At 38.9% G+C, this 15,754-nt stretch overlaps 1 protein-coding gene across 2 annotated transcripts in view; it reads left to right on the top strand.

Moving 5' to 3' along the window:
* The window catches only part of ascc3 (activating signal cointegrator 1 complex subunit 3), a 236,095-nt gene that overhangs the window by 74,188 nt on the left and 146,153 nt on the right, over nucleotides 1–15,754 (top strand). For both annotated transcript variants that reach the window (XM_058745784.1, XM_058745783.1), the window contains exons 9-10: nucleotides 1,550–1,753; nucleotides 2,172–2,312. In XM_058745784.1, the coding sequence (XP_058601767.1) occupies nucleotides 1,550–1,753; nucleotides 2,172–2,312 (345 nt within the window). The remainder of the gene's footprint in view (nucleotides 1–1,549; nucleotides 1,754–2,171; nucleotides 2,313–15,754) is intronic.

Genomic DNA, 15,754 nt, shown 5'->3' with positions numbered 1-15,754 from the left:
AGGTTAAAGGGGATAGTTCACTCAAAAATTTAAATTTGCATCATTTACTCACCCTCATGTTGTTCCAAACCATACTATGGAAGTCGGTTGCTACCAGCAACTGTTATTATAGTGATTCCTCTGAAATATTATAATTACAATGTCTAATACAAAGTATCAATAGATAAAAATAAAAAATAAAACTGTTACAATTTGAATGCATCTATGTTCCTGAATGTAAACTTTCTGACCAGTCCAATAAAAAAAATAAATAAAATGGGTGCAGTTGATGTTTCAGGATGGGAATATGGAACAGCTACTTTCATTTCACACAGTCAGTTGTCAATGGATAAAATACATTTTATTCCTACATTTTCTGTTTTACCTGCAAAAATGTCAAAAATAAAATACTTTGCAAATGCTGTGCTGCATGACACATGTGCATACAAGTCCACAAGACAAACTCCTCACTGCTGTAATGAAGATCACAGCTGCAGAACATTACACGGCTCTTCTGCCCATCTATCAGAAGATCCTTATACAGTCACATCTTTACTGCTGTGCTTCGAAGCGTATTTCAGCTATTAATAATCCCTTCCGTTTGGCTTTTCAGACTTGACTTTAAATCAGATCAGAGCCCTATAATAACTCTCTCAGCCTAATTGTTTTTTCTTTTAATTTAAAGCGTGCCAGAGCAGAACGGTAAAAGAAGAGACCGATAGCATTGTTAATGAATCCTGATCCGCTGATCCAAGACACCGACACAGGAATGAGGGATGCAGAAACTGGAGACAGCAGACAGAAAGAGACAAATAATTAGAACAGTTCTATATTTGTTATATCAATGTGCTTTGATTCGATTTTTGTACTTTCCTGGCCCCTTTTTGATTTAATACATTTGTAACTCCCTGCTCTTATGAAGGCGGTAGTGAAAATAACCGTACTCAGCAGTAGCGCTAAAGTACTAGGCAGCTTTTCATCTCTTATCAGAACTCTGTCGAGATGGATGGCTGTCACCCCCAATGTGATGTCACTGCAGAGCTGGCCAGAGTGGGCGGATTGATTGACAGCTCTTGACACCGCTCAGAGTTTCCCCCTCCATAGTCCTGGTGGCCTTTTGCAGGGTTTTAATGTTTGAGCTCTCCATGCCCCCCATACACGCTCAGCCATTCATAAAGGTATTGAAGTCCCAACAGTCTCTCATTGAGAAGCACTTGATCTGACAGCATCAGTAAAGTATCTTTTCGGCCAACACTACTTTTGTTCAGTATCCTTTGACTCTGGCTTACAGTGATTGATTAGTTTAGATAAAGTTACGGGTGATTGCCTTGTAGGAGACCGGGGTCTCTCATTAGCTGCACATTAAAGCGGCTTCATTAAGTTTTGACTCCTGGTGCCCTGTCACTTTGACCATATGTGTCTCCATCGCACATGTAGCCACACCACATCTGCTACACATACACTCACCGTCTTCAGCGTCTTGCGTTGAGCAGGTTCACACAATTTCGAGATCTCAAGTCCAAGATCTTGTTGTCAGTGGGCCATTGAAATGTTCCTTGTGTGTTTGCAGATTGGCCAGTTGGTGTTCAAGGGCATGAAGAAGTTGAACAGAATTCAGTCTATCGTGTTCGAGACGGCTTACAATACCAATGAAAACCTGCTCATCTGCGCCCCCACCGGTGCCGGCAAAACCAACATCGCCATGCTCACCATCCTACATGAGATCCGCCAACACCTGCAGCCTGGGGGAGTCATCCGCAAGGATCAGTTTAAGGTAAACAGACAGTCGCAGAGACAATATTGTTGAGTGAGCTGTTGGCTTTCTGGCAGCCAATAACTCATTTCCGCACCAGTCCTTATGCCTCAGGTACAACACGACCTGATTGGATGCGTTTGTTTAGTTTATGTCGAGCAAGGATAGACTTGAGCATTAAATATGTCAAGAAGTTTTACCATAGTTTGAAGATGTAAACGGATGCATTGTCTCGTGAAGCGCGTTTTCACACGCGCACATGCCAGCTTCAGCGATGATAGACAGTCTTCATACATCACCATTAAACTCTTACTTTAAGCAGCCAGCTTCATATTTCTTTGTAAATTGTTATTTGTCCTGGTTGCCAGGGAACAAATGGTACTGTGGTGTTTTCTCATTTATCATGAGCATGTCCTGTCTCTCTTTCCTGCCTCTATAGATTGTATACGTGGCTCCGATGAAGGCCCTGGCTGCTGAGATGACTAATTACTTCAGTAAGCGATTGGAGCCTCTGGGCATCGCTGTCAAGGAGCTGACGGGAGACATGCAGCTGACCAAAGGAGAAATCCTCCGCACTCAGGTAACAAATAGTAACGGATGCACCTTTGGCTATAATAATATTGGACATTTGCCGGTGGCAGCTAGACTTTGTTTGCCACGCTGGACTTGGAATTGGCTAATCCCAACCTTAAGTTGTCAGCGGCTTCGTCTGTTGTCTGACGCTTGGGGATGGTCATACATCATGATTCTGTGAGACTCTATTTCCTGAGAAAAGGCTGGTGTAAAGATCTCTGTGGAGCAGAAAGGTGGTACGTTGAAATCCTCCAAGGGCTGATCCTTGACATACACCATCGTGTTCATGATCAATATGCTTAACCTTGGGTTACTCAAGTGGACTGTGCATGCAATATGCCTATACTGGTAATTTAACAAATTGTTTAGGTGTCAACTGTGTGTTAAATAAAGACTGGAACACAGTTGCATTTAATGATGACTTTATTTCACATAGACTTCCCTCACCCTTCATCCAGACTGCTTGTCCTCAATACTGTTCTAAAACAAATTACAGATTGTTCTGAATGTAGGTGTATAGCCAAATCCTGCTTGATAGAGTCCATGAGGCCATGCTCTTATAAAGCACTTGTCTTGTCTCACCGATCAATATGATTGTACAACTGAGACACATCCATTTGCAATGCTGTGGTGTGCGCAGTTCCGGGCCAACAGTTTCAGGACGGAAGTGTGTACACGTGACAGGCAGTGAAGAACACAGAATGTAAGCAGTAATTCCCTGCCCTTGCCGTTATACCAGCTCCTAAGGACTGCAAAATGATGATCCAGTCTATTGAAGTCTTTTGAAGATTGATGCTTTGCTTTGAAACACTGTTTGCACTTTGTTTTACAGTAAGTGCACATACAGTGCAGTTGCCAAGGATAGGTAATATAAGTAATAAAAGGTAACTACTGTACATGGGTTAATGTTAGGTTTAGGGGTAGTTATAGGGTTAGTAGTCTCAGCCTCAGACATCATGCCCAAGGACCGTTGGCACTAGGGCTGCACGATAAATTTGAAGTGAAATCGAAATCGTGATTAAGCAGAAGCTGCGATTGCCATGCGTATCTTTCAGTGAAGCACGGTTCTGTGATCAGCAGTAAATCTCCATGCAAAGGCCAGAGGGCGCTCTCGCTCAGAAACTCCAAATACATCCCGAAGAAACCCAGGAAATGCCTATAACGTTAGTTGAATGAACAGAAGATTTAACTGCTTTCATTGATTTCATTGACTGATAAACAAGACTACGACAATATATGGTTTATCTTGAGTTCTTATTATAATTTTCATTATAATAAAGCATATTTATAATGCAATGCCTTTATCACTGCTTAGAATAAGGCACGCAACATATTTCATAGTATTCTGTGTAAGAAGCCACATCATCTCACAGAAAGATTTATTTCAAACACTCGACTGTTGTTATGAAATGAGTTTGGAGTAAAAACATGTTATTAAATATGGTATTTTCACATGCTTTCAGATAGAGCAGAATTTACTACACAGAGCCGTAGTTCACTGAGAAGCTACGCAAACAGCTATCATTATCGCGAACGATTTCTTCGATTTCATAATCGTGCAATAATATCATCTCCGATTTTTTTGCGTTACCTGTCAGTGAACTATGGCTCTGTGTAGTAAATGCTGCTCCATCTGAAAGCATGGGTTGGATATTTACTGCTGATTACAGAACCAGCTTTACTGACAAAATGAGCATGGAAATCGCTTTCGATTTAATCGTACAGCCCTAGTTGGCACGCACAATTGGAAACACTTCAGGAGTTTCGACGCAATCATGGGATTGGTTGAATTATACAGGATTTCTGGGAGATGTGCGCGTCACGTTTTTAACGTTCCACCTGGAAACAAAGATGCTGTGACGCCAAACCTCAAACTCCCGTTGGCTTTTGAATTATTGCAGAAAATAAACTCTGTGACCAACAAGTATATGGTTACTTACACATTTTTAAAGATAATCGTAAGATAATTTTGAAGCTAAAAGTTAAAAAAAAGAAAAAGGCAAACTGCACCACAGTAAAATGACTTCACTGCCACTAAGCTCCCAACAATTCTTTATTTATTTTCAGTCTTTATTTAAAAACTACAAATTGTAAAGTTTAAATTACAATTGTTTACAAACTAGGCAGTAGATGAGTTTAGCTGTTGCGTGATGTTTAATTTTAGACACTTGTTTCTGTCTTTTTTTTACAAAATCACAAGAGTGGTGTTACTGATGTATTTTAAGTTGCAGAATAAATGTGAAAATAACCTTTGAAATTTGTTTGCACTGAAACTGGAAGTTCAAAAATGCTAACATGTTTCTGTTTTTTTATAGGACTCATTCCTGTAGTCCTCTATACCTGCAGTGTAACATTGCAAATGGTTGATAGTCCCTTAATGTATTAGTTGACTGCAATGGGTGAATTGACCTTGTTTTTACTGTGCTGTTAAAGCACACATTTCTGAGCACGTTGGCTTTCAGTTCAGTTTGGTGATGTTTTGCGCCATCATCACTTTTTTCTTTTGGCCCAAATTCACACTTCCAGGAAGGAAACATCCAGGATGATTTTAAGGGTGTGAATTGCTTAAATAGAGCATGTACCTCATATCAAACAAGCTGTGAAAATGAAGTCCTCTCGACTTCTACTGGCTGAATAAAATCCTTCACAGACATATTGTGTGTTTGTTTAGATATAGCTTCAAATTAGCTGCCGCTTCCTTCCACAACCATGTTTTTTCTCTGTGCAGTTGTTCTTTTTTTCTCTCTCACATTCCCTTCCCTGTAGATTCATGAATTAATGGAAAGACGGAGACTTCTAAGAGCACTTAATTGTTAAAACAAGAGTGAGGAGATGAAGAATAGATTTAGAGGATTGTAGAGAACAGGAAGGAGTCATGGGTCAAGTGGTGTGAGGAGTGTAATATCAATGGCTGTATAAAGGGAAATGATCCTCGTGTTTTCCCACAGGAAGCTTGCCTTCCTCGGACCGTATCAATTGAGTGCCCTCGCTGTACTTCCCAAGCAGCAGAGCAAACAAAGCAAAAATGGAGAGATATGAAGCGAGGAGACGTGTTGTAGAATAATAAGGCGTCATCATCACACCTTCTCTCAGGCTGAAAGCAGTGCTTTACTGCCCCCTCAGCCCTGTGTCTTTTAGACAGTGGCTGGCTTGCACAACAGTTCTTTAAAAAATGACCATCTCTGCAGTGGTTAGCTGGGAGAATATCAAGTATCTTGCCTATTTTTGCAGCATCCGAGATGTCTCTGAGGTGTCTGGTAGACGCTGAGACAGGAAAAACAAGTGGTCATTACCAGCAGACCTCACAGTTTAGCTTGTGGAGCTCAGAGACACAATGTCATTGAGCGTGCCTACTTTTTGGCATTGCACACAGCGTGTTTTAACCAATATTTTAGTTAATTGGTCATTAGATATTGATTGGTAGTTAGAATCAGAGCTGCATCTGCCCAAAGTTAACAGCAGGTTACAACCTAACCATTATTTCTTTTTCTTTTTCTCCTCATTTATTCCACATCCTCTCTCATATTCCATATTCTTTTTCTCTGACAATTGCCTGTTCAGAGACCCCAACACAATCGACCCCAACGTCTGTATGAAGCCTAACATCACCCTACATATTCATACTACTGTAGCTATACGTGTAATACTACCCTATCATCCTCCAGTACACATATGCATAAACTGAGCTCTCTCCACCACACACATACTTACCCCAACATCACCACCTCCTAGGGCTGCTTTTAGAGAGCTTGTCATTTTCTGCTGCTTGGATCATAGCACTTTGTCTGTCTTCTTATTTTCTTGTTGCTATAGTAACCACTGTACAGTAAAATGCCTAATACATAGAACACACAGCTGTTCAAATAAGCTTATTGAAGACTAAATTTGTGCTGTCAGAGGCGGTGCTGACATTTAAATAAGAGGGCATAGGTTATAAGATGGAAAAGACAGAGATGCCAGCCCTGATAATTAGATTATATAGCAATCAAAGTGGCATGAGCATGGCTAATATTAGACAAAGGAATAACTTTGATCATAGGTATAATGAATTATTTAGAAAGTAAAAAGAATGTTCTAATGGTAACCAAAGTGATCGATTTTTCTCCTGATTCTTTACAAATGAATTGCCCAAAGTACTTGCGTATCAGAGGATTCAAGTCTTGGCCCTCCCAGACTGTTGTGGGAGTAATGTAATATGCAAATTGAAGCTAATCAGGGAGGTGAAGGATGTTTATTCTACAAGCCTGGAGATGTGAGTAGATCCTCAGCAGGAATGAGAATGTCACAGAGGGAATTACCTGTTGATGTATTAAAATTCTGTCTCAAAACAACAAATGTCGGTTCTATATAGTTGATTAACATAGAGTTTTTCGGTTTGTCCCTGAGGAGAGCAGGGGAAAGATTTGTTGAGAGGATCCAGTAGAGTATTTTTAATGAGATATTGTTTAAATCAGGTGACAAGATCACAAGAGAGCAGAGTGTTCTTTTTTTACAACGCAATAAAAAGAAAAAAAGCAAGATGCCACATCACAGCACGTGGTAAGGCTGAAGAACGGTCCTGCCACAACAGTTCTTGTCATATGAGTTAGTATATACGCTGAGCATTACTGAATGAATAGTTTGCTGATGGAGAAAAATAGAGCACATTAGATAATTTACAATCCAGCCTGTCAATGTGATGCGTAATTAGTATTTGTAGTGCAACCTCTTGTTGAGATGCTTATATAAACAGAGTATTGTTTTGATAGCACCACAGTGTTTACACTTTTCAGGAAAATCAAACCACAAATGGTTTGGTTTTAATTGTTTTTGCATATTAAAGTGGGGTTGAAAAAAAAAAAAAACTATTTTAAAAAACAGAATCATGCACTTCTGTATAAAATTAGTTTTTGCAAATTTAAAAACTGAGATGCAGTATTCATTACTCATGAGGTTCACACAGAACACTGTGTGTAAAGTGTACTAGGAGCTGTTGGCCGGTGACACGTTGAACAGTATTTTCCTTGAAAATGCAGCTGAAAGAATGTCTCTTAACAAATGGCATAAATCTGGCGCATTGCGTTTGTTAAAGTAAATATTTTTAATGTCTGCTCAGGAGAAGCCGTCTCAGTTTTCATTGCTGCAGAAGAAGAGAACTGTACTCCTGAGCCTGAAAACTGAAATATAAGCTGTGTCAGAAATGAACAGGGGTTTGTGGCAAAAATGCCACCGAGATGAACAAAAATACCCCAAAAATTCAAGATAAAGGGTTAAAAAAGTATCCGATTGCTTTTAACACATTGCTTTTTTGGGCTTTGAGCATTATAACCAAACTGTTGAGCGTATCAGACGCATTTTGATTAGTCTGCGCTGAAACGCTTGAGTTTTGTTGAGTGTGTGCTCCCACTGACTGAATTCTTTATGCTCGCAGATTCTCTCAACATAAACAATGAAGTGCAGATATGATGTAAATACTCTTGTTGACATCGTATCTGCACTTTGTTGTTCATTTCATGGCTTCAGTGATTATGACGGAGTTTTTGCAGAACATGTGCTTGTCTAGACTAGAGTTATAGACCAACACGTTTGTCTGTGTACCCAGAATATGACTTGATGTTTTCCCAAAGACAAAAACATTTTTATATTAATATTAATTATTAAGTATTATATTAATCAACATTAATAACCTTTATAACAATATCAAGAGCGATAATTGATAATATATTGAACTGAACTGAATTTTTTTTTTAAAGCAATTTTTGTTTGTAAAATTGTAAAGTATTCTGACTGATTTAAGTAATTGGTTAAATTTAAGTATTTGATATTAAAGACAGCTAGGGCTGGGTGATATATCGAACGTGATGATCATGCGCATCTCGTCAGTAAAGCCGGTTCCGTGATTAGCCGTGACTAATCAGGGAACCAGCTTTACTGACGAGATGCACATGACAATCACATATGATATATCGCCCAACCCTAAAGACAACACACACATAATTAAAACGTAAAAAAAAAAAGCCTCTTAATGGAAAAGTTAATTTCACGTAGTGGAATTAGGCACAAAATCTGTTTTTAGGAATTGGTTTAGCAAAAAAATAAAAAATAAATAACAGTGATAAAGGTTATGGGAAGTAGGGAGAAAGGGGGCAATGGATACCACGACCAAATAACCCGTTAGATGACACACATCTTGGGGGTTACTGATTTACTTACTCACTTTAACAAACAGTGCCTTGTGTGATGTTGTACTGGCACCCTCCCCAGAACATTAATACACTTGAAGTGCATTTAAAACAGCAAAATCAAATACATATTTGTATCTGTTTGTGTTTTTGCAAAAGGCACGCACACCCCAGTAGTAGCCACAGAGCGATATATGCAGGCTAATATATCTCTGGTGAGCTTGCGGTGTAAACCGCTCTGTTGATTATAATGGGAGCACTGTTTCTTGTTCTGTGAATTGGAGAGATGGTTTTGTCATGGCATGTCGCTCATTTGTAGTGTAGCTGTGGTATAGACTGTTTACTATAGCACTAAAGAGCTTCCTGCTGAAAGCTTGATGAGCACTTTATCCAGACATAAGGAGACGTGCATTTGGGGTGCATGCACACACACTAAGACACCATCATCACTCACACATAGGAATAACTTTGTCAAAATGAAACGCATGCATACATATAATTCTCACACAATCACTAGCTGCATTTACGTGGACCCCAATAATCCATTTGTAATTGGACCATTAGTCCAGTCCGAATAAAAGTCATATGCATCAGTTGGAAAGAATTGGCCAAATCCAGTTGAAATTTCATTCAGATTGTGAGGGGTGATTTAAACATTTTCTAATCTGTTGAATATGACATGTAAACACTGGATTGAATTGAAAACCGAAACTGGAGAGTTGCGTGCATGTCCAGTGATGTAGAAGTGGTGCAGTGACGTATTATGCATGGAACAATCTGTTGTTGTTGAGGAGTCGTAAGTGTCATAAATCAATGTCGTGTCATTCTACAATGGTACTCGTCGTCGGTGAAATGATGCAGGACAAATGCTGTCCTTGCTTTGGACCCTCACCACAGATGCCTTGTTTTGGGCATGGGAAGCAGCATTTTTACTGCTACATAAAAGCTCATTTGGACCTGAAATCGCTAAATGTTAAATCTGCTTTTTAAAACTGGAAGCCTGTAACATATAAATGCATACATCTATCCAGTCACTTTGTGTACATAGAAACACTGCTTGGATTCCTTGATCTGAATGATGGACACAAAAAGCTTCCATGTAAATGTAGCTGCTGAAACTGAACATGGGCAGAGACACATTTTAGTTGCATTTCGAGTAGAATTTTTCTTTAGTCAAGTTCCTTGTTCGTTATTGTTATATTTAAATATCACTGGGTGTCACATTTCTATGAGAGAGGGGGTTGTTTGTAAAGGGGAAGGACAGATACTGACTGAAACATTTTTATTGTCAACACTTATTCAGTACATGATCAATAAAGTTCTTTCTCTGCCTGAGAAAAGGATGTTTGAATGTGTCATTTTGAGTAGTGATCGACTGATATTGTTTTTTTTATTACGATACCAATTATTTGCATGTTTATGTGCCTGACAACCGATATTCAGAAACAATATTTATTTACTGTTATAAAGTAAATAAATAACTGAGTGAAGTAAGTCCATACTTCACTTTGGTTTTTCCTCCTTTCAGTCATCTTTAAAAAAAAATAAATAAATAAAAGGTTGAAAATTAACAGTCTTTCATGTTAAATTCAATCTTCATATTACAACAATAAAAACATTTTATTTATAAAAAGCATCAGCGGCAACACTGATATTAACAATAAGCAAAATAAATGTAGAATGTCTAATGTTTTCAAATGGAGAAAATAAATAAAGGACAGGAGTCATAACTTCATTATAAACTACAGTTTTAGCTTTATAAACTTTAATAGACTAAAGAGTGAAGAATAATTCACTGAATAATATTCTCTGGAATATTGGAATAAAACAAACAAAACATCGTATTTTATTGCATTTCTCAGCTGGTATGTTATATCAGAATTATTAATATGTTTTTGTCGTTCTAGATTATGAAATGCCTGCTGACAGCGCGGTTTATCTATGCAAATATAGCCTACTCAAATTGCGATCTCTCGCGGAGATAATAAATAATTAATTTCCATAGAGATGTATTTATTTAGATGTGTATTAGCAAAATAATGGTTATATAGTAAATGTTAACATAATTTAGGGTGTTTTAAACAAGTGAACCTTGTTAAAAGTTACATGCGGTGGCTGTGCTGGAGCATTTCCTGAGCATCAACCTGCTGAGTGAATAGCAACATGAAAGCAGCTTCACGAGACTAATAATGATCGTATACAACAGATAGAGAATTAAATTCAGCACTTTTATTTCCAACATGCGCTCATTCATGGCTGCATATTATTATTATTATTATTATTATTATTAATATTATTATTATTTTACTTTTTATTACATTTTCTTCCTTAAACAGCAGTAACAAACAAAAAGCAACTTCAGAACCCACCCCAACCCACAATAAAATCATTTTCACCAAGATTCCAGAAAAGATGACACAACATCAAAAGCTGAATGCCACAAACTTACAGTTTCCACACTAGATCCATGCACACGAGAAGTTTAGAGTTCCATCGAGACAATGTCCAACAAATACCCCAAAAAAGTGAAAACGTGCCTAAAGATCCTTGCGAACAGAGATTACACTTAGATGACAGATTCATATTCAGAAAGAAAAAAAAAAGTTTGGTACAGATCTATCTAGGATATGCGACATTAAAGAATTAATATCTGCACCCAATACAATTTCAAAATCCGAAAATTTCAAGAGATAGGTTGACAAAACAGAGGAAAAAGTAGGGTCAGGAGTACAAGGGGCATAAACTGAAAGAAATACAATATTCCTATTCTCCGCTATTGTTTTTATATGTGTTATTCTACCGTCTGTATCACAACCTTTATCTAAAATAGTCTTCCGCACCAACATTAGGACACCCTTGGTCTTAGTGTCCAAAGATGAGTGAGATACCACTTCATAAAACTTATTACACCCGTGTATATCCTCCTCTTTCAAATGGGATTCTTGAGCTAACACTATATCAATCTTTCTTCTTCACAAATATTCCAGAAAACCTGTACGTTTGTGAGGGCCATTTAGGTCATTAATATTACAACTCAGAATATTAAGGTCAGTCATAGGTATCGAACAGAATTACTGCATAATAAGACAAAATACAAGTTTGAAAATAAAGCCAGTTGAGTCTATCATTAAACCACCCCCCACCCTTCCAGTCACTATATAAAAAAAACATAAATACCTTCCCATGAACTATGGCAGAAGAAACCAAGAACAAACCTTGATCTGCCAGCACCCCTTAGTATGATCCGTGGCGTCAACAAAAACCTTCACATTACTGAAGTACCAACATTGGCCCCATAGTCACATATTGACTAGGTAGTATCTCTATTAAAATAAATTAAAAAAAGGAGAGAGAGAGATGGAATACAACTAGAAACGTAAATAAAATAACATCATAATCAGTAAACGATACTATATGCACAATGAAAGCTTCTAGTAACTATGAATTAAGAAGCGAACATTAAAGTGAACAATGAAAAACACACCTAACCATTTAGAGCATCTCTTCTCCGATTAGACAGAAAATGTCCAGCTGAAGCTCATGGTGGATGAAGGGATCTGAGAAAAACTCTTGCATCCTCTGGGGAGTATACTATTTTAGGTTCACCTTGATTGAGAATGACCTTCAGCGTTGCAGGATAAAGAAGAAAATTCTGGATGCCAACTTCTCTCATTTCCTTCCTAATAGGCGCAAATGCACCAGAGAAAAATCTGGAAAGAACGACAGCATTGCTCCGTCGGATGTTTTCACCAGGGCCTGAAGGAAGGAAGCATTTATAGGAAGGAAGCATTTATATTTAAAGATTAATAGTTTAAAGATGAAAACCCGTGGTTTAGCGCGATCTGAGGAGAGCCTTGTATACACGCGATGCACTCGCTCCCCTTCAATCTCTTTGCCCGCCAGAGACGGGAGATACGAAAAGATCGACAGCGATCTTTTCAAAAAGCCCATAGGGTCGTCCTTTTTGGAACCTTCAGGCAATCCGACCAGACGCAGATTGCTGCGATCCGGTAAGTCCACAACCTGTTCCTCGAGCGCGGCTACTCACCTATCGTGATCTGCGACAACTTTCTTTTGTTCCCTCATCTCCCCTGTAAGAAGATCCAGTTTAGAGCATAGCAACTGAACAACTGACATGTGAGAATCAAACTTGTTCTGCATCGCCATCAACTCAGTTCTTAGAATGTCCTCAAAGTGTGTTACAGTGTTCGCCATCTTGTCCACCATATCGCTTGCGGTCGGTAGCTTGGATTTTTTTTCTTAATCGGAGAAGCCGACGGTGACAACTCCTGCTGTTTCCGATTGTATGCCATCAGGGAAAGTATTATTAATTAATAAATTTTAAATAAAACGAAAAAAAAAATGCAAAAAGGGGCCAAATGTACGGAGCTCTACTCAAGTGCAACTAGGTTCATGAGCACGTCACGTGACTCCCATATTATTTAATTCAGGCAAAGTTACGTCTTTATTGGGACAGACGGATTATCTTACGTGACTCAGTGAGTTCGTCTCTATTTCTTAGAGCCAAGCTGCATAAACTGTGTATCAGCCATGTAACACATCTAATTTGTGCATTGATGTTAAATAAAGTTTACTAACTACAGCAAATCAAGTACCTGTGCACACCGTTGTCTCGTCTCCCCTCAGACGCGCTTGCGACCCTGCGCGCAATTCTCAAAACACCCACAAGATGGCGGCTTTTATCTGTGAATCCAATATTACAATACCGATTATGGTAAAATGCTTAAATATCGGTAAATCGATATATCTGTCGATCTCTAATTTTGTGTGTGGTATAAAAGTGTTTTTTGGACATTGTTTACATGTGTTCAGTTTTGATGTCTTGACTTCCCAGGTGTGACTATTACCTGAAGACTACACAGAATGATGACATTCATTTTTCATGCTTTGAGTGCCTACTTTTTTTTTCTTTTTTTTTTTTCTTTGGAATTCTATCCTTCTGTGATCGACGTCACTGTATATTCTTTAAGCTATTTTGCTTGTACTTATACTTCTCTATTACAGAGTGATTTCTAGCATAAGTCTCTGAGCAGTGTCCATCATAGTCTTGATCTTTAACAATATTTATCACCTTGTCCGCCTTTCTTCTCCCACTCGGATGGACAGTCACTCTGCATCGAACGCCAGGACAAGGACCACACTGAGGCAGTCTGGCAACATTTTGTGTTCTTGGCTCACTTTTTTCATAAGACAGGCATGGCATGGGCATCCCTCACTCCTTCTGAAATCTGAGCTCTGCAGTTCACGGGGGATGCATGAGCAGGGAAAGTGAGAATGAGTGGTTACACTAGAGCAGTCAGAGGATGAAATAACACCAGCCAGATCTTGTGTTGCCGTCTCAAACCGGAATCCTGAGGTTCTGTGATGTCCAGTCTTGATGGCAGTGTAATGGACACTGTCGGTCCATTTTGGATCTTCCATTTTTACCTGAAATTTCACAACAAGGTATTGTGCCAGGGCATGTCTCATTACACAGATGTCACTCTGCCCAAGCTATATATTTGGAAGTTACCGACAGTTGAAGAGATGGTGATTGCACAATTGCATCTCACACAATATAAGTATAGTCCTATTTTTTCGAATCCTTATCAAACAAACTTTAACCTTTGTGGGTAAGGCTTATACTTTATAAAGTTAGGTGAGTACCATGCTAGAGGTCTGCGCGGGACTGTTTTTTAAGTCCCGCTCCCGCGAGGTTATATCCCGCACCCGCCCGCTCCCGCGATATATTTACTCTTTGTTCACCCGCTGTCCGCTTTGAATAATTTTCTTCCCGACCCGACCGTTCCCGCTAAATTTAGATCTCGTTTCCAGAATCACACATTTAAATTTCCGCTACTGAAAGAAAGACAAATAGGCTAACAAATAAAAGTGTAGTCTGCACAAAATTGTATTTGTTATTTTATTCGTCGTCAAGAGTCTTTTATTGACAGCAAAATGTTAAGCAATTTTGTGTCTTAAGACACGAAATTGTTTAACATTTTGCTGCCAACACAGTAGGAAAAAAAGTGTCACAGAGAAAATAAAATGTACAAAAATTGTATTCCTTATTTTTATTCGTCTTGTCAGGATACAGTTCGTTTAACCTTTACAACAGGAACAAGTGTCGCAGATTAAAAAAAATGTAGGTTGTACAAAAATGGCCTATTATAATTTTATTCGTCTTGTCAAAATACTAAATTAGTTTAACATCTTGCTGTAAACACAGTAGCTAGCCTAGGAAAAGTGTCGCGGAAGAAAAATAAATAAATAAATAAATTGGACATGTGTCATTTAAAATTATAGGCTAAGCAAAATCGAGTTGAGCGTTCTTCAAGGAGAGCGCATCCACACTTTGCTCCATCTTTATTCTGCTCTGTCACTCATCGACAACTTGCCTGTTCTGTCTGTGGGCCGTATATTCACTGGTAGGCTACAGCCTGCTCTGAGCATCGTTATACACATGCTGCGCACAGACCTCGCAAATAAAACGAAGCACTGTTTCATGCGTGCTGCGCGTGCATAACAGTCCCGTGCAGGCTGTACCAGTGCTTGAATAAAGCGCAGATATGTTGTTCTGAAAAGACGTCGGGAACGGGATATTGTTAGACCGCCCGCTCCCGTTCAAATTGCACCAGAGTTACCGACCGCTACCGCGTTTTATTCGGGAATTTAATCCCGCGTCGCAAGAAATCTGGTCGGGTCCCGCGGTTCCCGCGGGACAGCCGCGGGAATGCAGACCTCTATACCATGCTGCCCACCATGGCAGTTGTAGGTACACAAAGTTGATCTTCTGGAAGACCAGGAATCATTTAGGCTCATGTGCTCATATGAGTCTTCCTGCTGTTCTAAGAAATTAATTCCCTACTGATGAAAAGAGTGGTCAAAAAGGTCTGTTCAGAGCTGTGGACAAAAAGGTTTTATGTCCATTATTTCCTTTTCAAAAAATAGAAAAAGAGAAAAAAGGATTGTGTCAGATCTTGACCTTGGGGTCTTGAAAAAGGTATTGAAACATTCTTTATTCCAAATGATCAAGCAGAAGCAGATCTTGTCTCAAGTTCACCCAGGAGGCTGTTTTTTTTTTTTTTTAAGCAGATCATTCCTTGTCACAGGCGTTTTATTTTTAGATTTTAGATTCACCTTTGGGGGCAAAACCAACCAATTTCATGTTTTTTCTTAATGGAGTTTCTCTGGCACAGAGAGCATAGATTTGTGGCTTTTATGGCTTCTTAAATCTGAGAGTGAACAGGGAAAAAGCTCACTCACCCCTTATCAGCGGACTTCTTTT

This window comes from Onychostoma macrolepis, chromosome 16, assembly GCF_012432095.1.
Source record: "Onychostoma macrolepis isolate SWU-2019 chromosome 16, ASM1243209v1, whole genome shotgun sequence".
In the NCBI taxonomy this organism is placed as follows: domain Eukaryota; kingdom Metazoa; phylum Chordata; class Actinopteri; order Cypriniformes; family Cyprinidae; genus Onychostoma; species Onychostoma macrolepis.
Note: the sequence above shows the minus strand (reverse complement) of the source record. Positions and strands in the feature narration are given on the sequence as shown.